Consider the following 24,464-nt stretch of genomic DNA (forward strand, 5'->3'; position numbering starts at 1 on the left):
CGACGAAAACGAATCTGATCAATTGATTTAAAAAAATACAAAAAAAACATTTCAATTCGTAATAAAACGATACAAGGTATCTGAGACAAAAGAGATATAAAAACATCAAAAAAGCACAGATTTAAAAAAAAAGAAAAGAAAAAAGAACAAGAGAAGAGAAAAGAAAACTTGTAAAACATGTATTACAATTATTACAAAATTGCATTTTCAAATGTTATGGTAGGCATTTTACAGAAGCGTATTTGGACCATTGATTTTTTTTCCCTAAATTATATTGTTCCTAATAAAATATGACAGCTTTGTAATTTTTGTCAAACATCTACGTTCGAATAAGTTTTGAAATTTTTGAAACAAATATTAGTCTCTCGATCCGCAGAATAACAACTTACTTAGTAAGATATTTGATCTTTAATTGAATCAAAATCAAGTTCAACTTATTTTTTTTTAAAGCAAACGATGACTTGTGAGCATAACCAACCCCAGGGTAATGGTATTGAGAAACATCACACATTTGACAAGTTTTCTGAGATATTTTTCCAAATTTTGTCAAGTTATTTACGAGTATTAATAATATTTATTCTATCAAAATTATAATATCATCTTGTAAAGACGGAACTTTTTTTGAATTACTCTTTATATTATTTATTAATCTCTTTTTGTGTAAACGGACCCAAAACTCTTGCACGTGTGTAATGTGAGTTGCATAACATTTAAAATTATTTTGTTTTTCGTAAATAAAAGTCTAGATATTTTGACTACATTTTCAGAACAGAAGGTTTGAAATAATCTTATTCTAAACTCCAAATTTCTTCGAAACTAGGTTTAAAAAATCGAAAAATTAATAATAAAATCTGTTGTGATTTTGCACTTGAATGTAAAACCATCGCTTCGTTTCTGATAACACTGGGGCACCTATTCTATTCTTCAAATCTTCAAGCTCAATTCATTGTTTTAAAACAAACTTCCAAAAAAATTTTTAGCTTTTCATGTTTCTAAATCGATTAAATTCGACTTTGAGTCTTCAAACAGTCTCTCAAAAAATAATAGTGTTTCACTATGTCGATCTACCATTTTTTCCACATATCATCTATTTTTTACTAGATGTTTACTTAAAAGTGATCCTCTTTTAATGTCTATATTAATTTACGATTGTACAAAAAATGTTTATGAATGATTTTTAATAAAGAATGTTTTAATTATACGTTATCTTATTTGTGGAACCAATTATTACCAAAAAACTCGCAAAAAACAAAAGTTGATCATGATAAGATGGATTCTTACTATATTCAAGAGAAAAAAAGCGTGTGATGTCTTGGATTAAAACATAAATATAAGTGTCGTACGTCTTGTTTCCTACTAAACGTAAAATTATTATTGCTTACTACACAAAAAACTTGAATGTAATGTTTGAATTTAAGCTTTTCCCGCCCTATTTTTTATTCATGTTTCACTTGAAACAATTTAGTTTATTTCGACTGCAACTCGAGTCTTAAAGAATTTAAATATGTTCTAGCCCGGCGCATCCACCAAAAGTGGAAATGTAAAAAAACGCATAAACTGAATTAAAAGAAAATAATTATGGATGTTGGTAAACTTTTATTCATCTAAATAAACAACAAAACAGGTAGAATAAAAAGTATAGAACCAAGTGTTTTAACGGGCGAAAAAATAGACAAAATACTATTTTAGCACATTTTGCAAGGCTTGAAATTTTGTTTGCTTAGTTGTAGAATTTCTCTAAGTTAACTGCTTCCCAGGAGTAAAATAGTCATATTTACCTAAAAGTTTTAGTCAAATTTCGAGTAAAATGAGTAAGGACTTGACAATGCTGTAAATGAACGCGATAAAAATTAAATAAAAAAGCACTTACCTTTGTTCTTTTATTTACTTGTCGTTGGTCAAATATAAAAATTTAGCCTTGAGATAGGCTGGGTTGGGATCACGCAACGATCACTGATAGAAAAATGGGTTGGTTTTCAAATAAATCACAACACAAACGTAATTTTTATATAAAACTGAATATAATTCACGAATCAACTATGTGTACATTTTGTGAAATTATACACATACATCTTACAGTCCGGCTGGTAGAGAAAAATATACACATCATGTTAACAAGAGAATGTCGTGTCGTGTGCTTTGTTTCGAGTGATGCTGCAAAAGTATGTATACGTAAAAAAAGATAGGAAAACGTGTGTGTGGACTGCCTGAATAGAAAACTGTCGACTTTGTTCATATTTTATATTTATTATAATATTATTTTGTATCATGTAACATGAAACAACAAATGGCTTGTGCTTTAATACTTGAAGTAATCTATATGATACAACACGTACACTATAAAAACATATCCAGAAATATAAAAAATAAAATTAACTATGTATAACTATAAATAGATAATAAATCTTTTAAGTAAATTTATAGTACAAGTCGCTAGACGCACGTTTAAAATAATAAAGACTGTACAATAATAAAATAATGGCTCTCTCACAACAAACAACCGATAAAAAGATTGCACTCAAGCCATTTGTTCTGTACAATATCTGATGAAACTCTATAACGATTCTAGCTATCAAAATTGTCAACACGAGTTAATCATTTTAAATGATATTAATATATATAAATTAGTACTATTTATATTCACAAATACCATAACTTACAATATGTACAAAAATATGGTTACACGTTTGCGGCTGTAATTGACTTTGTACACTGAAATTAATGACATACATGTGCTCGCTTAGCCTACACATCATAATAATACACTAGACAGCTTAACAACGTGGATTTAAAACAGGTGAAGTAGCAGCTAGCGTCTGTACAACCTGCCTCACTGGTCACCTATACTTATATTACAGATCAATGGTACACGACTATCATCTAACTTCACAGTCTTTGTTGAGGGGCAGCGGCGGCGGGCCCAACGTCGGGGGCGGCGGCGGCGGTGGCGGCGGCGGCGACTGCGCCGCCTCCTCGCTCTTCATCACATACCCGCTGCCCTCCTGACACCGCGCCAACTTCAACTTAATCGGAGCACCACCCTCCTCACCACCACTAGTCCGCTCACCCTTTTTCCCGATACGTATAATCAACTTGTTCTGGCTCTCATTCGAGATTATCCGCACTTCGGGTTTCGCCTTTTTCCGCTTACGTTTCTCACTTTTGTCTTTCTTCTTCCGCTTCTCCTTACCCTCGTCGAAGTCGGCCATGACCAACTTCCGGAACTTCATACTCTCGCGTTTCAGGTCTTCGACACTCGGCATGTTTATATTGGCGAGGCGTTTCTTCGGCGGTCTTATCCGATCCCGTTTATCGTCAATCTTACCAACTATACTATTGCCAATCTTAATTTTGATTTTCGGAGTCCCGGTTGTTTGCTGCGACGGGCGCGGGGGGCGCCCTCTTCGTTTGTTCGTCCCAGAGTCGTAGTTCGTCGAATTGTTGCTTCCGATACTTCGCCGGCGTTCATGCAAGGCGTCTTCGTCCAAGGACAGGTCTAGTTGGCGCAGTTCACGCGAGAGGGCGCCCGGTCGTGACTTGGCCTCCTTGCGGTGTTGTTTTGTTTCGATGACATCGTCGGTTCGGTAGTCGCGATAATCGTCTTTTGTCGGAATACTGGTCATTGAAGCCACAGCCTTAGGTATAGTGATAATAGTACGATTGACGGGAGGTACGGTTGGAGTAGCGTTAAAACCAGGCGCACAGGACGAATCATCCATGTTCATATCCTGCGTCCAGTACTGTCGTAGCAGTTCTTTTTTGCGCATGCGTCGCAAGTTCGACGTTCCCGAACTGACCCCGATCGAATTGTTACTGATGACGTTGTTCGAAATGCTCGAAACGGTGACCGGGGGAGGTAGCGGCGGTATGGTCGAGGAGTAGTTGGCGATGGGGCCCTTAATCTTGACTTTGAGTTGATTACGAGAGTCCGATAACGAAACTTTGATATTGGCGGGAGGTTCGTCCGGTTTTTTACTCGGAGTTGTCAAAGCCGTCTGGAGTTCTTTCTCGAACTCCTCGTCAATCTCCTCGTTGACTGGTGGTTCCGTTGTCCCGGAGTCGAACGCTCGGAGGAGGTTGGCTTCGTTGTAGCTTTGGTCGAAGTTGGTGTTGTAGGTGCGCATGTCTACAGGGCCCGGTAATACCGGCTGGACGATGTCGGGGAAGATCGGTTCGACTTCGGCCGGTTTCGGCGTTGTGTCCTTGACTGGGCTCGGCGGTCGCAACTCTCTCAAGTCATTGTATTTTTTCTGCGATGGTGAGTCGGAACTTTCCTTCAGTTCGGTCTTTTGGACATCGACTGACTTTCGGCGTTCCCTCATCGATTTCAAATCGACGTTTTCGCTCGAAATGTCGTCATCAAAGTCCAGATCGTACACCGTCCCCACCAACTTATTATGAATCGTATTGCTGATAAACTCATGATCATTGTGAGAGTGTGCTCTACCCCTGCCTCTAGCCCTGCCACGCCCTCTTGCAGCATTCGACTTAACCGAATTTCTCTTCGCTTCACCTCGCCCTCTCCCGCTCGGCTTGACCACGTCTTGCTTGGGGCTCTTCCCCTGCGAGGTGACCCGTGCCGACGTCCGTGTCGGCTTACTTGGCGATTTTTTCCCCGAACTATTCGACTTAATTGAAGGACTTGGTGACGACAAAACATTACTCTGAGTCGTCGGAACGACCTCATCCTCAGGCAGCGCCTCGACTTCCTTGGGCAAACTCGGCGGCAGATTCGCAATGGCCGCCGTCAACGCCATATTATGCTGCGAGGACGTGAAGGCGGCCGTGCAATGCGGCACATCCTCCAGCGGCTTGGACAGCGTGGGCGCCATCACCTGAGCTGGGGGAAATGGGGCGAAAGCCGGCGGTAACATCGCCGGAGCGGTCGAAGGAAACGCTAGCGAGGGGTTCAAAGGAGGAGGATGGAGGAGACTTACCGGACTGACAAACTGCGAGGAATCGGACAAAGTCGGGAACAATTCGGGTGGAAACGGGTGCAGGTAGCCGATTTCGAGGGCCTGGTGGTTGACCATCATGACGTCGGGCCGCAGTTTGAGGTCGTCGTCGTCGTTTCGCCGCGAACACGAGCTGGAGGTGGAGGCCGCCGAGCTGGAGGAAGAACGTCGGTTGGGCATGATTTCGCTGTCGGCCCATTTGGCCTGGGGGTGGATGTCGGCGTACGGGGATGGGCTGGGCATGCAGTCTTCGTTGAGGGGGGTTTGTGAGATTCGACGGTCGTGTAACGTGGGGGATGGGTTTTTGAGGGTGTCGTCGTGGAGGCGCATTTCGATCTGGGGAGGGATGGCGTTGAGGAGGGGTTGAGTCTTGTTGAGTGAGTATTGCTGCATGAAGTGTTGAGGGGTTTGAGGAGGTTGTTGGCTCTCGCTGCCGTAATTCGAAGGGTCTACAAAGAAAGTATAATTAAGTTAATCATTTCTATACAGTAGTTTTCTAGATGTTCCTCTTTACCAGGTTGGTTGCATTTTTTGCCAAATCTTGGATTTGGTGAAAAGTTGTGTAATACTTCTAATATCTGATGACTTTTTTAATAAAAAAATAAAACTGTTTGTTTAACTGAGGTTACATCAAGGAACAAAATTCAATTAATTAGGTAATTAGGTCAAAAATGGCTTTAGTTTTACATTTTTGGAAAATATCTACATTTTCAGTATGAAACTAAATTATTCCACAAATTACCTTAAACATAAGCCGAAAAATCACAAAATTATTTAAAAACTTGCCCAAAACCACTACTGAGACAAAAATGATATTTGTTTTTGTCTTTCTGTAAGATTTTAACACATTTTTCAGCTAGAAAATAAAATTATTCCGCAAACTGTCATTAAACCAATAGACCAAATTAGTCCAAAAAATGGTGTGATTTTGCTTGTTTTATATATTTCAGTACGAAGATTTGATTAGAACAAATTTTTTTCAAGAAAAATTGGCAAAACATTACTAAAAAACCACAATTAGATCGAAATTTTTGTGTTTCCTAGAATTTTAGCACGTTTTACAGCCAGCAAAACAAGTCGAAAAATCATTATATCAAGCTAAGAATGGTATTATTTTGCCCTTTTTCAAATGACGACTTCAAATGATCAACAAGTTTTTGATGTAAAATGTAAGACTTTATTTAAAAATAAAAATAACTTGCTTGGCTTGATTTAGTTCGTTTTAGAAACACATTTAGATTTTCTCAACACAGTTAAAAAACTATTGATTAGCTCGCTTGTGAGCCAAATTTTATGAAAATAAGATAAAAAACTAACAAATTAGTCCGAAAGTGGTTTTTTGTATTTACGATTTATGATTTTGTAGTAAACACCAAGTATTTTGAATTTTAAATTTGACGAAAAATGGTGTTCAATCAAATTCTCAATAAAATCATCCAATAAAGTCAAAAATTACAATATTTTTGCCATTTTCCAGCGTTTTACTTTGTTTTACATTTTCAAAAGCAATTGCTTATTTGATTTAAAAACAAGCCAAAGACTGAATATGAGGTTATTTTTGCCTTCTTTCGAGTATTAAACACGTTTAAAAAAAATTCGATATAATTTCGCCAAAATTAGATCGAAATTAATGTTATTTTAGCTCGTTTTACTCATAAAAAAATGAGACCCATATGTTTTAGAAAAATTTGTGAAAACACACCTATAAAGATCAAAACAATAAATAAAAATTAACGTGTTTTTTGTTTTAGCTAACATGGCTCGTTTTAGAGCACAATTTTATTAAAAATAAGCCAAAAAACATGTAACTATAAGTCTAAAATGTTGCTATTTTTATCCTACGGAAGCCTTTAGCCACGTTTATGAAAAAAATATATTAAGAGATTTTGCAGACAGTCCGTATATTTTTAGCTTTTTCTAGAGTTCTGGTAGGTTTTACAGCTTAAAACCCAACTGTCTTTATTTTGCAAAATTTCACTAAAAAAATTTAAAAATTAAAAATTTCATTTGTTTCTAAAATTGAATGAAAATGTTGTTTCTCTCAATTTAGTTCGCATTTGAACTTGAACTCATTTGTAAAACATTTTTAAAATTCAACTAAAACTCCAAAACAATATTACTTTTGATTCTTTAACAATTTTTAGACAGTTTCTAAGATGAACCAAGTTTATGTTTCAAAAAATTTCGCTACAACTGGCAAAAAAATTTCAAAAATAAATAAAAAAGTAAGGCATTTTATTAACATTGCTCAATTTGCTTCGTTTTTAAACCAAATACTTATCAAAATAACCTTGAAAGTCACAAAAATTCGTTAGAAATTAAACTTATTCACATCCTTTTTGCGTTATTCTGTTTGGTATAGTGAGCGAAATTTTATAAAAATAAACCGAAAATCACAAAATTTAGCTGAAAATTGTTTACTTTTGTTTTTTCTGACCTTCAACGACGTTCTTAAACAAGACTAAAGTTTTTTTTGAGGCTGACAAACTGTTGTGTTAGGGGCTGACACTTCGATCAGTGCATAAAATCTTTATTAAGTCGAATCAGCGCGTTTTCAAGCACAATTAAAAATAAGCCCAAAAAGTTGAAAATTTTATCAAAATTTTTATTCTTTTGCCAAAAAAGGCAAGATATGAACTAAATTCTTAGTTTTTTGAAGTGAATTTGCTTAAAAAGACTGAAATTAAGTAAAAAATTAGATTATTTTTGTCCTTTTCGAGCATTTAAAGCCACCTCTGGTGCATTTCATAAATTATTTTTTTATGCTGTCATTTAAACCAAAATATTCACAAAAACGAAGAGATAAGGCCACATTAGAGGCAGGTTTTTTGCCATGTTACCAACTGGGTAGAGAAAAACTATCAATTCTTTCAACGTTGTCCTTGGAAAAATTACCTATAGGTGGCGCTGCCGGATACGCCTCGCTGGGTGGCACCCATCTCTCATCACCCTGCCCACTAATCCCATGATCACTAAGCCCATGATGCTGTTGAATCGGAATGTTCTTGTTCTGTTCCAATGGAACATCCGCCTCACAACTCATAAACCGATAGTCCTGCCCTCTATCGGCGAAACCTTTCGCCTCCGTCACCTCCACACGCATCTCCAAGTTCACAGTCGGCGGCGGCACATCATCCACTTTCGCATCGTTCTTTTCCGCCACACAATTCGGCACCACTTGTTCGGCAAACTCAGTTCGATCACATTCGTTTTTAGTACTCGACGAAACACTTGCACCATCGTCAACATCACAGCTCGTCGATTTTTTCGACATTTCCATGCGAAGTTTTTCGACAAGATTTAGCGTTTCACGTGCACTGTCTTCCTTTGAGTCTTCCTTGAAAAGACTAGTGTTGCCGAAATTGAACGTTAGGGGGCCTTTCATTATCTCCTCGTCTTTGGAAATACCAAAACCGTCGTCCAAATTATCGAAATCAAGCAAATTGTCTTTGAGATGCGGTGGCGAGAAAATTGACCGACTGTGCGGCAATTTCTTCTCCGGTTCGGTGAGTTTCTCGTTGTTTTGTTTGAAATCTTCGATTTTTGGCGCCGGTTCGATTTCTTCACGCTTCGGAGTTGGGTGTTTTTCCTTTTCTTTAACCTCGATTTTATTCTCGTTTAGGACAGTCTTTTGTGTGAAAATCTCATCGATGTTTTTGCTTTTAACCGGTGATTTTTTGACGGGTGATGCTATTTTCTCCGGCTCTTTGTTTTCCTTTACTGTTGATTTTACTCGTTCAGGTTTGGTCGGTTTTGTCGTTTTGTTTAACGGTTTCTTTTCGTCCTTTTTGTCAGGTGGTGAACCGAATAACCGGTCGAGAGTTGATTTCGTTTTGGATGAGCCCTGTTTTCCAGCTTTTCGTTCGAGTATTTCCTTTTCGAGATTACTGACTTCCGACGATTCTTTGCTTTCAGTTAGTTTTTTATCCGTTTTCCGGACCGGAGACTGTAGTTTGTTAACGGACTTTGTCTCTTTCTCGGCCACCTGTCGAAACACAAAAAATGTGTTAGCAAAAAAAGGTCAAAATGAAATCAAATAATATGAAACATTTAAATTTACAGCTTTTATCAGACCGGGAAAAATGTCCGTACATCACGATCGTAAAATAGACAGGTCTAAAAACTCATGTTTGAAACAGTAACTTATTTTTATAGATACAAACTAAATTTATTATTTATTATTTTTTTAATAGAAAAAACAAAACAGATACAAACTCTAAACAATAAAATAAAATGTTTCAAAGAAGACATGCGAATTATTTTTCATGTACTTGCAGATTTTCTTTAAAATTCAGTAATACTAATTTTTTTGATCAGTTTATGTAATTTAATAATAGAAAAATGTTTCAGATACAATAAATTCTAAGCCATTTTACTAAATAAAATTCAAAATTTAGAAAAACTGTTACAAGAAGCAAATGTAAAATATTAAAAGTTAGATGAAAAGTACGAAAATAAACTTGAAAACCAACTGAAATGAAACAAAAAGATTTTAATTAATAAAGGTTGTGAAAATCCTTAAAATCCACAGTGGGCCTCATTTCTTTGTTCTAGAGAAAACTAAAATAAAAATATGCGTCATTACGACTTCCTACAATAATTCTAGTAAAGATCAACATTGTGTGTTTGCTACAAAATAGTATAGATTTTTCTCAAATTTTTTCAGAATTTTTCTACTATTTAAAATTAATACCGAGGAAAAAATGTGTTTCCAAAATATTTAATAAAAACTAAAAAATCACCTAATTAAATCAAAATTAATGTTATTTTAGCTAGTTTCGTTCGATTTATTCGTTTTTAGTAAACTGAAACTCAGTTATTTAGCAAGGTCTTGTCAAAACACGTCTAAAAATCACTGTTTCAGTATGGTTTAGGTCTTTTTACTTATCCCCGAGCAAAATCCCATCAAAAATAAGCTAAAAATGGTCGAAAGAGGTATTATTTATAATTTCTGTTTTATTGAAACTGCTAATTATGATTCTAAACCAAACTCTCAATTTTTTGTGAGATTTCTTGAACAGATAATAAGAAACAGAACTAAACAAGTAAATAAATAACTTTATATTAACAGAAAAATACAAGAATTTTTCCTCTCAAGTGTTTCCTTCTGGCTTCTTGCCATTTTTTTTTTATATTTCGACATCTTATTACAACTAAAAAACAATTATTCTGCAAAATGCTGATAAAAACAAGCCGATAGATAATAACATTATGCCGAAAATAATGCAGTTTTATCGAAAATTAGAAAAAAAAACACAAAATTTAATAGTGTTATTTTTATCTTATTGAAGCCTTTAATTTATTTTTGCGTTTTCCAGCATTTTAACACGTTTTACATCTAGACATGTCAAAAAATGGTGTTATTTTTGCTCATTTATCCAAAGTTTCCTTAAAGTTAATCTTAAAAATCACCAAAATTTATCAAAAATAATGTTTTTAGCTTGTTTCTTTAAATTTAGTTCGTTTTTTAAGTAAAGATTAGTAAGTAATTAGACATATTTATGTCAAAAAAAACTAACAGCTTCTAAAATATTAAAAGAAAAATGTGGGTCCCTATTTAAAATAAGATTGTTGAATATAGCACAAAATACTGTACTAAGGCATTTAGAAAAATTTTAAAAGCATCAGCTTATACGTGTACAATATTAAAAACCATTTAGTTATTTTTTTATTTTTGATAATATGACCATAAATAAAAATTATAAAAAGAATGGTTAAAAAACGAAACTATCAGTGAGGGCTCCACTATACAGGGTGTCTCAGCTAAGACTTTCGAGCCTGATATCTCAAATATTTGTCAACGGAATTTTATGAAATACAGGTATTTTAGAAGATCAAGATTAAAATCCAATTAATGCAACAACTCAAGTCTTAAAAACGTAATTTTTACAAGCCTTTTTAAAATGTTAAGCCTTTTAAGACTTGTATTTAAAAAATTTATCGTCAGTGAAAAATGCTGTCAGAAAAAACTCGTTCGTGTTTCGCGAGAGAAATGAGAAACAAACTGTTAAATGTGGGTACAGATGCAAAAGCGTAGATCTGTATGAGACAAATGAGCACTACCATTGAATTTTGGTCAATCCTACTCGTAGAAACGAGTCACGCAAGAGACATTTCACAATTATCTCTCACCCATGCAAAGTTAAAAAACATAATTTTTGACATTCTTTTGGTACTGGATGCTTTAATTCTTTCAAAAAGGACTAAAACACTGAACAACAACTGAAAAATTCTAGACACTTGAACATTCAGGACTTTGGAAATGTTCGTACACTGCTGATTGGATTCTCTTCAAAAGCTTGAATTACAGCCCCAACTATTGCTTCGTTTCCAGTGACGTGTTTTGTCCCCACTCGATTTAGTTCAGGTACGCTTCCAGTGTCTTCAAATTATTGACGATTTTTTGAACTTTAAATTTCATAAATAACATTTCACAAAAAGTCCAACGACACTTTCCATAGGCGAATATTGATTCCTTTTTCAACAACACAGAAATTTCAACCACTGTTGGTTTTTAAAGTAATTTCACCAAATTAAAACAATTTTACTTTTCTGACAGCACACACACTTTTGACAGTTTTTTTTCAGTAGTACACAAAATGCCGCATAGAAATGCTTCAACAATTGTTTCAAAAGGTGACTGCCCAAATTACTATTTAATTTAATTTTTCTCTTGGACCAGCCGAGCGATTTGGTCAATTTTTTGTGTGGCCAATTATTTTTCGGGGTTTAATGATCCAACGGTAATTTGGCTTTATTTTAAATAAAAGAAATGTGTTTTAAAATTGCATTTTAAAATATGTGCATTTGAAATTTCATAACAATCGATTGACAAATAACTGAGATATTAAGCTCGAAAGTCTTAGCTGAAACAGCCTGTATATAAAATAATTCGCTTTTCAATTACTGTCTATTTCATGATCGTGCCCTAGACACCACAATTACCTCATCCTGTTTTCCCTTCCGACACTTAGCATCGCCACGTTGGCTATCAGACAAATTTCTAAGCCTGACATTAGCATCTCCGACCCGATCACCGGATTTAGATGATTGCCTCGGCCTCCCTCTAGCTGCTGTTGTTGCTGGTCTGCCTTTTCCTCGCATTCTCGTCTGTTCCTCTCTTTGAGTAGTTGTTGACTTCTTGTCGGGACTAGTAGTTTTTGTTGTTGTGATGATTGGGGAGGTGGGACGGCTAGAATCACTCGAGTCGGTGCTTGAGCTGGACGCCGCTGCTGCTGCAGACTTGGCACCCTTGTCAAGAAAGGGCCAGTCCTTGCTGGCGTTCGTCCGCTTAGCCGTTTCCCGACACTCTTTCGACGAGTAATTCGAGAAAAGACTCTCCGATCGCGGTTGTTGCGCTTGTTGCTGACTTGGTGGAACCTCATCATCACTATCTGAACTCGACGACGTCGAAGACGACGTGGAAGAACTAGACGAGGAAGACGAACTGCTGTTTGAGGAAGACTTGCGTTTGCTTTCTGGGACTTTAGCCGGCTGCTGTTTTTCCGCCTCCTTTTTCTTGACCACTGTACTCTCCAATTTGTTTTTCTCCAATTCGTCAACACTAGAGGGCGCCACGGGCTTACCCAGCCCACTTTTTATGTGTTCAGCGGCTTTTTTCGCAGCTTGACGTTGCGGAACGTAGGCGAGAATCTCCGCATTGTCCGTTTCTTTATCGAGATCGAACACATCGCTCGTTTTCACCGCTGATTCCTTCTTCACTTCTTTCACTTCCTTTACGGTTTCTTTAGTTTTTGCTTTAGGTTTGGGCAATTTGACGGGTTTTTCTTCAACTTTTACGCTTGGTTCGTCCATTTGTTCTTTGACAACTCGCGTTGTTGTCGATTTGAGATTTTCGGTTGCTTTTTTGGCCGCTTGTCGCTGCGGTACAATGAGATCAGATGGGTCGTAATCTTTTTTCTTTGTGGGGCTTTCTTTTTTCTTGTTCTTTTTGTTTTCGGGACTTGTTTTGTTGGACGTTGACGGTTTGTGTGAAAACTCTTTGACTGCTGCTTTCGTTCGTAGTTTATTTTGTTGGGAATCACTTGCTTTGGTCATTGATACGTCCGAACTGTCACTATCCGAATAGATTGACGACATTTGTTTAGTGTCTGATTTTTGGCTTGCACGTATTGGCATTAGTTCGTCACTGTCACTACCCGAATAACCTAATTCGCGTTCCACTTGCTTTAAGCGGGAGAATTGTCCCCAAGTCTTTTTCGTTTTCTGTTTGGAATCCTCCTCACTACTACTTTCGATTTTACTAGATGCACTGTGTCTTTTTCGTCGGCGATCGGACGCTTTGTTGTTATTGTTGTTAGGTTTTCGGACCGATGAAGATGATTTCTTTTTACTTTTGTCTTCATCTTCGGAAGTTGTTGCCGCGTTCAAGCGGTCCTTTTCGTCACTACTCGAACTACTGCCGTACAAACTGCCGCTGCGTCGATTCGAAGAACCATTGAAGTAAATCTACAAAAAAATCCAAGTTAGTTAAATTGTTAAGAATAATTTATAGATTTCAGGTTTTAAAAATTATCTGAAGACACCACCGATTTTTCCTGTTATTTCAGTTTTTTTGATTAGATTTTTTACATTTTGATTATGAACCTCGATTTTTTTAATACCTCATGGAAATTCGTATAAAACCTATATAAAGTTTTTTATTACATGTTTTTATTACATTCTGTTTTGAATTTAAAGCATAAATTTAAGCTACGCATCTTTCCAAATTTGTGTTAAATTTTGAGAATACTAAACGTCTTTCTGAACTTACTTTTCAAATTTTTAATGTTTAACAAGTTTAACAGTTAACAAGTATACTAACATATATTTTTTTGTGTAGTTTGTTACATTTTATGGCAAATTTGGAGAACAAAAACTCGCCCAGAAACGATACAAAGCAGTCTCTACTAAAAAAATTTAATTTAATATTTTTACTTATTTCTTCCATTTAGTTCTAAATTTATGCCGCTCCATTCTTTATGAGTATAGTTTATTTATACAAAACCGATGGAAAAAATTCAGTCAACAAATTCCCATTGTTTAAAAAAACAATTTTAAACCTTACACTTTTTTAATTAACGTTTCTAAAATATTTCATACAAATTTATACAAAAATGATAAAGACAAAAACAGAACAATCGACAAGTTCCTAATAACGTTACTTTTTTTACTTCAATTTTTGATAATTTGTTTGATTAAATTAAATTAGAAAATGTAACAATATTTTGTTGTAAATTTAGATATAATTTCAATAGTTTTTTTTTTCGTAAAAATATTTCATAACAACTCGCCCCAAAATAATAACAAGACCACAGTCACACATCTCTAATAATTTTTTGCTTACCTACTTTTTTAGATTTTGTTGAAAATTCCGTTAACAATTTTTAATTGCATAAATTAACGCTTGCACAGTATTTCATAAAAATTCGTACAAAACTGCAAAATTTTTCATAGAAATTCAGACAAAACTTATAAGAAAAGCAGCCAATTCTACATTTATTTCTTTTATTTTTTAATTAGATTTGTTATATTTAGTTGTAAATTTTTAAAATAAATTTAAACTACCTGTCTTTCTGAATAAAAAAAGTACAAGAACGATTGGAAAGACAGTCGACAAGCCTCTACTCACATTTCCCTAAATTTCAGTTTTAACTTATATTTTTGTACAATTTGTTGAATAATTTTACGCTGGACATCTTTTTAATTTCTTTTCGAAAATATTTCATGAAAATTCAACAAGATTTTACTAACATATCATTAAATTTTAGGTTGTATTTTAATTAGATTTGTTACATTTTGATGTTTTAGTGTAAATTTTTATGTTTCCAAAATATCTCACAAAAACTTGCCCAGAAACGATAAAAAGACATGAAAAAACAAGTTTCCTCTAAAGATTCTTCAATTTTTTTATTTAATGTTTCTACACTTTTATTCCCTGAATTTAGGACACGTCTTTCTTAATATTTTCCCAAAATGTTTATTCAAAACTCTAGCATTAATCAATTCCAGTTATTTTTTATTTAACTTTACCAAAAGTTTCAGAAAAATAAACAGATTTTTGATCTTTTGTTGTAAATTTAGAGGATAAACTTACACCGTACATCTTTCAAGATATGTTTTAAATTGAATTTTTCACAATATCATATAGAAACTCATCCAGAAACGATGGAAAACCCAGTCTCTATTGGAATTTCTTTAATTTCTATTTTTTTACTTATTTTACATTATGTTGTAATTTTAGAGAAAAAACTTAGACAAGTCTTTTTGAATAGATTTTCATTTTAAAATATTTAATTTTTATACAAAATTATAACAGAGAGAAAAACAGTAAATAAGTTTCCACTAACATTTTTTTATATTCTGTTTTTTTCAGATTTGTCACAATTTGTTGTAAATTTAGAGAACAAATTTAAACACATCATTTGATTTTTTTACTTAGTTTTTTAAATTTTGTTGTAATTTGATTCTTTCTAAATAAATTTTCATTTTAAAATACATATTTAATTGAGTAACAAAAACGATAACAGAAACAGATATAGTGAACAGTCTTCACTTTAAATTCAGTATTTTTTTGTCTTACCAAATACTATAAACTTTAGGTTTTATTTTAATTATATTTGTTACATTTTGTGGTAAATTTAGTGTAAACTTTTATGTTTGCAAAATATCTCACAAAAACTTGTCCAGAAGCGATAAAAAGACCTCAATGAACAAATTTCTTCTAAAGATTTTTTAATTTTTCTACAAGTCTACAAATTCTGGAAAAAAGTTGCACGTTTTTGCACGACATTTTTCCAAAATGTTTAATCGAAACTCGAAAATTTATTTATGAAATAACACACACTATTTACTCAAAGAACACAAAACGTTTGTCATTAAAGACAATCACAATACCAAAAGTTCCAGAAAAACAAATATTTTTTTTTATTTACACCGCAAGTGTTTCTCAATAATTTTTTATTAAAATTTTTTTTTTACAAAAACAATACGAAAAGAGAAACAGTAAACAAATCTCCGCTAACATTTCATTAAATTCTGTTTTTTTGTCTTTACAAAATACTCCTTGTAACTGACCTTTCGAAAATTCGTACAGAAATGATGTAAAAACTGCTTCGACAAGTTTCTAGTGACATTTCATTAAATTTTAGGTTTTATTTTAATTAGATTTGTTACATTTTGTTGTAAATAAAGAATAAATTTACACCGCACATCTTTCTAGACATGTTTTCAATTAAATATTCCAAAATATCACAAAAAAAACTCATCCAGAAACGGTGGACAGGCCACAGGGAACCAGTCCCTATTGAAATTTCTTTAGTTTTTTTGTTGTAATTTTAGAGACCACAAATCTTTCTAAATAGGTTTTTATTTTGAAATATATAATTTTTTTACAAAAACGATAATACAAAGAGACTCAGTAAACAAATCTCCTTCCTACTTTTTAAATCCAGTGTTTTATTTTTATTTTTTCCAAAATATTTCATTGGAACTGGTCCAGAAAGACCTCAAATGACAAATTTGTAATTTTTTTTATTTTGATTTTTACAAATTATTACTATTTTTATTATTGTAAATACAGACAATAAAGTAGCACGTACTTTGCAATACTTTTTGCAAAATTTATAATCCTTCAAATTCAGTTTTTCTTTATATTTTGTTATAAATTTACGAGTTTTTTGATCTCTAAGATCCCCCAACTGTCTCAGTTTTTAATAATAATTCTTCAACCAACCAACAAATCGCCCCTTTACCTTTTTGTATGGATTCTTGTCCTTAAAAAGCCCATTAAGCTCTGTCCGTTTCTCATCCCCTGAATCCGTCGGCGACTTAACCCCAGCAATCCTCGTCAAAATCCTCTCAAAATCGCTCGTATGATCCTCTGCATCTTCATGTGAATACAACCGATCATAGATCGACGGTCCATGATTGGCTTCAATCACAGCTTGTACCACAACATTCGGCAAATTGTTAGCAGCTTCAAGCACAGCCGTCTGTTTATAAAACGTCTGTTCGCGCAATCGAAAGAAACTCCTCGACAGTTTCTCTCTCCGACTCACCATATAACACAAATTCCGCACCCGTTCCAAGTCCTGTCTCAATTGCACAAACATCTTCATCTTCTCCATATCGGCCTGTTCGCGTTTATGAGAGAGCATATCAACGTCCTCGGACTTCGGCGGCAGCAGCGGCTTGTTGTTCCCGGCTTTGCGCTTCAACTTCCAGTAGTTGTAGATGTGGTGGAGGGCGTCGTTGTCCACGTCCAGGTGGATACTGACGTCTTTAATCGACACGTGCTTGAAAAACTCCGACTCGATCTCCTGCAACCGTGCAGCACGTGCCTGGTTCTTCTCCTCCGAAGTCATGTCTTTGCGCTTTTTCCGGCGCGAATCGTCGTCCTCCGACCCCGAACACACACTCTTCTCCTTGTTCTTGCTCGACTTGCTGTGTTTCTCGCAATATGAGCGCAACTTAACTCCGTCATCGGCGTTCTCGTCTTCGATAATCGCTCGCATTTCCAAGCCGTGTTTGAACGCACAGGTGACATGATACGCCGTTTTGCACGTCTTGACCGAGCACTGGATGCAGGCGCCGACCCTCTCCCGGCACAGGACACAGATCAGCGCCCATCGGCTCTGCGGAATGCTTGAGATTTTCGTTATGGGTTCCATTTTCTCCACACAGCCGATGCTCACTTCGGGTATCCAGAGGGCGCACGAGACGTGCGCCCACTTCTGGCCGGAGCGCGTGCACTTCATGGCGCCCCCTTTGTTGGGGCAGAGCACGCATTTCGGCCGCTTGCTGAGGTGGCACGTGCAGCACAGCCATTGGCCTTCGGGTATCCGGGTGATGCCGTAGCAGGCCTGGTGAACGCAGATGTTGCAGCTGTCGCAGAAGACCATCTCGTTGCCTTCTTCGGAGTCGGGGGAGCGACAGACGTCGCAGATGACGTTCTCGTCGTATTCGATGCCCAGGCCTTCTTCGTTGCGTAAAATCGACTGGATTTTGTCCCAGCAGCATAGCTCGAATTGCTCGATTACGCGCTCGAGTTGCTCGGAGTTGATCGGTGATTGGCCGCATTGGGAGCGCTCCGAGTTGAGGATGCGCAGCCAGGAGACGTCGCATTCGTCCAGGTCGTACGAGCAAGCCGCCTCCGATTGAGCCGGGGCGTTGGATAGGGCGTGCTCCTCGATTTTGAAGTTCTCGTCCTTGGTGATGCGGATGTACTTGTTTTTTGGCCTGGAAATACCAAGAATTACCAAGATTATCATTTACTTGAGAAAAAATAAACAAAAGATGAGACTAAACATTGGAATGATTAGTCCAGTGGAAAAATGTTAGTGAAATGTATACTTTATACTGCACAAACACCTGATATTCATAAACGTAAATGCTTGATTAATTCAATAGATTTTTTAAACATGTCTACGAGTTAAGCTACTTAAAAACTCCAAAAAAACACTAAATTTCATGACAAATAAATTAAATTTCAAATTATGTAATATAATTATTTGTGGAATAACTGTAAAAAATTTGAATTAAAAAAAACACTCAGGTTTAAATATTAATCCTTTACTTTCAAATTTAATATAAAATAACAATTCCACAAAGTGGGGTGGAAAGTGATATGAAATTTTGTTTATACCAAAAATTGTAGTTGCAATTTTGTCACTTCATTTTTTTAAACAAAAAAAAAACAACAAATTTCTGTTAACGTTATTGTTTTTCAGTACATAGGTACAAAACAGTTGGCAATTTTTAATATATTTTTCCCCAAATATACACTAGTTTATCAATCACAAAAAAACGTCTGCTCTAATGATTGCAAGGTACTTGTATTATCTTAAATACTTGTTGCAAATTAACAAAATAAAAACTATAACAAACAATAAATGCTATTGGTTGCACAACTACTGAAAACGTGAAAACAATTGACAGTTAATTACACTGGTTTATTACAAAATTTCACTTTTTGTCTGTTTCTGTATACTTTTGGAGAGTAGAATTCAAATCTGACGTCCAAATTTCACCAGCAGCTCGAATTTCCATTTCAAAGCTAGAGGTGGTAAGAAAAATCTGTTGGCAGTTTTGAAATTAGCGTCAATTAAAAACCTGAGGCAATAGAGTAGTAAGTAACTAAAAAAGCTATGTACATTTTTGTAAATAAATGCTAAAATGAGGTGTCTATATCACTAAAAGTAGAGCTGATAGAAAATAATTGTTGGCTACTTTGATATCAGCATCCAAATCTGAGGGAGCAGATAAATAAATGACTAAAAGTTGTCCTTTTTTTAAAAAAATGCTAACTTGAACTAGAACTGATAAAAATCTGTTTGCAGTTTTGAAACAGCTGGACATTTTCTTAACAATAGTGAAGAAATCTGAGGTAACTGATATACAGTACACTAGTGTTTGTGTTATTTATTATTAGAAATAGTAATTAGCTAAAAATTATGCAGTTCAAACATCAGTGTTAATTTTTCAAGTGAGTTCTTTAATTATAGAGTTTCTCACAATTTTAAGAGACTTAGACCTCCAAATATACAAAAAATACATTTTCAATTATTTGATTTATCCATTATTGTTTATAAATTACATTATTTTCAGAAACAATTAAGTATTCTACCAAAAAATTAAATGAATATGATCCTAAACTATGAGTTAGTTCACGACGGTTTGTGTGTGGCTCGGTATTTTAAACATTTTTTGCAAAACTATGGACAATGTAATGTAGTTTTTCGTTATACAATCTTCTTATAGACCCTAAAACTAATACTTTGCACACTTTTGACTGAATTTTTAGTCATCATAGCATGAATAACAAAGGGAAGAAGCTCATCCAATAACTAATTAAAAACGGGGTAATTTTTTTTCGAAATTTGTAATCAAGTTCGTATCGAAATATGCATTGCTGGTTTTACTTTACAGGCGTAGGCGTCGTAAAATTATGCGAAACACCCTGCATATGGTCCAGATTTGACAGTCATCTATCCAAGAATAATTTTTCCTATTACAGGATGTTTTAAGTCATTTTCCTGATCATACAATCCTTTACGTGACCCTAAAAACTAAACGAAACTAAATGAAACATTTCGTATACCACAGGTTGTTAATAAAACAACATTAATAAAAAAAATAATTAAAACTAATTCTACTTAATTTTAATTTTTTAAATAATATAATATTAAATAAAATGTTGCAAATGTTTGGATAATCCGAACGGTTGAATTGTTTGTAATCTCGAATTTATTTTAACTCTTGATCATTTTGTAGAAAAAAATCTGTAGCAGTAGCGATTTAAAATACATTTTTAATTTTGTACTTCAAGGTTTCTTAAAAAAAAAACGTGTTTTTTGTCAATAAAATCAAATCATTTCAAAAACTAAGCTAAATTTTTAAAAGCTACATCCCAAAATGCAAAAAATATAGTGTTCTATTTAAAAATGCACATTTGGTAATTTCAGAAATACCGTGTATGCTTGAAAATGATTGAAGGTAAGTCAGGAAGTTAGTATCTTTGGCTTTCGGAAAAAAGTAATTAATTTTCTAACATTTAAAGAACAATAATGGAATTTTTCATATCGCATGTATTTGCATGATTAATTGTGGTTTGTTAAGGTGTCTATAAACCGAAAGTGTACGGGTTATCCAAACATTATTGAACCATATTTTCGGACGATGGTAGTATTAAGACTCAAATCTTGATATTTTTGTCAAATATTTACCAACCAAAAATTTAAGCAATAAGAATACAAATAATATTTTTTCTCTTTCTCGTGTGAAGCAAAAAAAATTTTTTTTCAAGAATATTCTCAAGACCTGGTGTGTGGCACACCAATCGCAGTTTGAATTCAGATACTCGTAATATGTATAGAGAAATATTTCAAAGAAACTACTTCTGGAAGTTCTGGAAAACATTTAAAGAGTTTACATCCAATTTTTACCAAGTATTCTTCATAACCGTAACTGCTTTTTTTGGTTCAAAAAAGAGCTATCTTTATTTCTTTATTTCCTGTAAAACAAGTTTTTTCAAACAGCTGCCATTCGTACAATAAAAAAATTAAACATGTTTGCCTGACAAACATCGGCAAAAAAAGATTACTACGACTTGACATATCTTATTTTTTTAACTAGACACCCGAGAACTTTAAGCATTTAAATAAACTTAATTTAACTACGAAAAAAGCTACTTTCATCTAAATGTTAAAAGCAAAAATATTACTTGGAAAAAAACATGTTACATACTAATTTTTTTCGTTCCTTTTACAAAAAAACTAAACTTCTCCTAAAAAGCTCAAAAGTATTATCTGCATATTGAGTTTAGGCGATAAACGATAAAATAAAAAGTTTCACTACTATTGTATTATTTTTCATGTTACTGCAGATTTTCTTCAAGATTTAATAACTTACGTGTAAGGATTCTTATTTTAAAAACAACAGCAAAATTTTCCACTTAGAAATTATTAAATATTAATTCGTAATTTTCTTTTACACTCTTTTAATTTCTTTTACCTTCAATCAGAAAACGGTAAACATGACTCTAAACATCCCTGACACAATAATATGCACGATTTAAAACATATTAAAAATAAATTTGAATTATAAAAAAATGTTTGGGTTAAGTTTTTCACACTTCAGATTAATTAACCGAAATGGCAGATCTTGAAAAAGAAAATCACCAAGTGTGTGCCTCTGTTCATAAAAAAATAAATTGCTTAAAAAATATGAATTATTTTTAGCTGATCGGCTTTTAGTCACTTGCCAAGTGACTGACTTCTTTTGTATTTCTGTAACTAGTGAAATATAGAAAAAAAATCCTTGAGCAATGAGAGAAGTTTCCGGTGACGGAAGCCTTCACTTCAGATTCTTCATAATAAAAAACACTACTTAGTTTAGCTTAGTAACTAAGAAACAAACAGATGGCGCCGCAGTAGAATATACTTCGACAAAGAACATAAGCTGTGAAAAAACCAAATTTCAAAAAAATTGTCGATAATCCTCAAAGATGTAATTTGGAATTTAGTTATGTTTTCCCAGTTTTGTCGGCATTGTTATTAAAAAAAAGTAAATAGATCAATCAACCCGGCACCTTGTTTCGAAATTCCCATTGGTCGTTAGTCTGAAAACAGCCAAAAATCGTTCCACAGCATGCACAATCTGCTTACAGTTTGAACTCATGTTGCAGCTTGAGTGGCGTGTTCTGTGTGACAGTGACGCTAGGTTCCGGCAAGGAATCTGGATTGACTGGCACCTGGACCCCCCTTTCCCACTCCTGCTTCCACTGATCGACAATAACCCAGTACTCATTCGAGGCCAGCGGCTCCGAATCGGGCAACTTCATCGCACTGATCAGGTCTTTGCGGAAGAGCTCGGCCGGCGCCTCGGTCGTCGTCCGGTTGTAGATGCTCTTCAGGTCGTTGGAGCGGGGCTGCCACACCGCCAAGGAGGCCGCTTCCTCCTCCTCCGCCGCCGTACGCTGCAACACCCAACTAGAACCCCAAAATCACGGCATTACTACTCACTTTGCGCCTTTTAACAGGAACTGATCCATCGTCTGAGCGGTTAGGCCTTTTTGCTCTCTGTGACATCGCACCTTATTGTGCAGGCAGTGTGTCGACGCTGCCTAACCTAAAATCGGCGGGTGAGCGCGGCTGGGGGCTGCCGTGGCTACTTACTACATGTTACGGAAGGGGGCACGGACCCGGCTCATGTCTGCAACGAAACGGCGGTTAGTCAGGCGCCCTAAACCCGTCCAGTGATAACTCGAGTGGTGGAGAAAAACGAAATAAAAATCCTGGACATAGCCAAAGGCTATGTCCCCCAGATGCCACTCCGGCCGCTCAGGCCGCCAATAACCGACCCAACCGGGGCCCCAGCACCGGATTCCGCCACTCAAAACGGCCGATTCGGCCAAAACACAACGAAATCATCCCCGAAAGATTGACAAACAGCAGAGGTGGCTCCCATGTCTACATTGTAAACATTTCCACTTTCAAGCTATCACTGGCACACAACACCTTCAGCACTATTTCAACAGAAACGCGCTTCGATTTCCCGCCCATTCGTTACCATTTCTTTGAGGTTTTCCATCGTTTCGATTGATTTTCAGGCAATTTTTATTAAATCGACTCCATTAGACTCCATTTGGTAAGCCTAACAACATTGACAATGTAGCTGGCGCCACCATCGACACTGACATACCAGCTCAGACCAACAAAACTGCACCCATCTCACTCCAACTGCGCCAAAATCCCTCAAAAACGCAACCACGCGCCCCCAGCAGCCCCCAGGCCCGACTGCAGCCCCCGACCGCCCACCTGGCCCATCCAGCCCCAAACCAACCCCCTAGAACCCCCATTTAACCCAATGAAAGTCCGCGCTATCTCTCTCCCCCATAACCAATATGTCCTCATTACACATTCCAAGGCAAATGCGATGCGGCGGTCCGACAAGTTTCAAACGCTCATTTGGGCCGAAAAAAGCCAAAAAGTGGTAATTAAACAATTTGCCCGATTCCGGGACGAATTTCATTGATCCGGATCAGTTCCGGAAGGTTTCCATCGATATTTGGCGCCATCATGCCTGCCGGACCAGTCCAATCACGTGACATCAATACCAGGCATGATTTTTGGCGGGGATTGAATCGGTTTTTTCAATATTACAAATTTTTGGTTTGTTTTTGGCCCAGAAATCGGTGATTTGGGGCCAAAAGCTTTGTTTTAGGTGCGTTTTTCCAGTCGGTGGTGCAATCGATACAAGGCGTTACGCCCACTGACGCATATTTTCCGAAATGGTAATTGATTGGGTTCATGAAGAATTGCGACCATAAAAACAAGAACTCGACATGTGCTGATAAAGTACAATTTGCAGTTTAATTATTTATAGTTTTTTGTTGATAAAAATATAGTAGGGGGGAGCAGGGCAAAAAAAAGTAATTTTGAGGATAATTAATGTGAGAAATTGCGCTAAAATAATAAAAATTCGTTTGAATGGACAATAAATAAACAATGAGTAATATGCAAGGATTTAAACAGTGTGTGTGAACTAGCTACCAGTGGCGTAGTATAAGAAAGGCCTATTGATTGTTTCCGTTTAACTTAATTTCAAGTTTATTAATTTACGTTACGACAAAAATATTTAAAGCTCGATTACAAATATAAAACCCCACCAATGTAAAAAAATAATTTTAGAGCTAATTTATTAATGTAGCAAAAAAGTGTTTCAAAATGTTAGGCCACTAACATTACAAGTGCGCATAAGGTGTTGCCACTTCGGTCAATAAATTGATCCAAAGTTCTATAATCTTTTTATGAAATTTTGCTTTTAAATCCTAAAGAATTGCGTTTTGATTAAAAAACGTGGTAATGTGATGCAAAATAATTGTTTTTGGTTTAATAATTTATTGATTTTTTAGGGCGATTTAGCAAAAATTTACAAAAAAACGGTCTAAATTAATTAAATTGCTTAATTTTTGAATAATTGTAACAGAGAACTACGTTCCCGAATAAA

General features: G+C 35.3%; 1 protein-coding gene across 2 annotated transcripts; it reads right to left on the bottom strand.

Annotated features, from left to right (window-relative positions):
* Positions 1–1,999: 1,999 nt before the first annotated feature.
* On the bottom strand, positions 2,000–23,152 carry rno (rhinoceros). 2 transcript variants are annotated; one of them, XM_015984567.2, is made up of 8 exons: positions 23,025–23,152; positions 22,634–22,667; positions 22,478–22,583; positions 22,121–22,431; positions 16,709–18,194; positions 11,901–13,424; positions 7,851–8,940; positions 2,000–5,404 (listed from the first exon to the last, which is right to left on the bottom strand). In XM_015984567.2, the coding sequence occupies exons 3-8, from the start codon at positions 22,541–22,543 to the stop codon at positions 2,877–2,879; spliced, it is 7,005 nt and encodes a 2,334-aa protein (XP_015840053.2). In that variant the 5' UTR covers positions 22,544–22,583; positions 22,634–22,667; positions 23,025–23,152; the 3' UTR covers positions 2,000–2,876. The 2 variants fall into 2 exon arrangements, with proteins under 2 accessions (XP_015840053.2, XP_015840052.2); XM_015984566.2 differs by having other exon boundaries at positions 22,631–22,667.
* Between the last annotated feature and the right edge of the window lie 1,312 nt (positions 23,153–24,464).

Source organism: Tribolium castaneum, chromosome 1 (genome assembly GCF_031307605.1).
Source record: "Tribolium castaneum strain GA2 chromosome 1, icTriCast1.1, whole genome shotgun sequence".
Classification (NCBI taxonomy): domain Eukaryota; kingdom Metazoa; phylum Arthropoda; class Insecta; order Coleoptera; family Tenebrionidae; genus Tribolium; species Tribolium castaneum.

Coding starts and splice junctions, on each gene's coding strand:
- rno (XM_015984567.2), bottom strand. CDS start 22,543: ATGTCACAGAGAGCAAAAAGGCCTAACCGCTCAGACGATGGATCAGTT. Junction 13,425..16,708: donor ACAAGAATCCATACAAAAAG/GTAAAGGGGCGA, acceptor ATTTTTTTGTAG/ATTTACTTCAATGGTTCTTC. Junction 8,941..11,900: donor GGAAGGGAAAACAGGATGAG/GTAATTGTGGTG, acceptor GTGTTTCGACAG/GTGGCCGAGAAAGAGACAAA.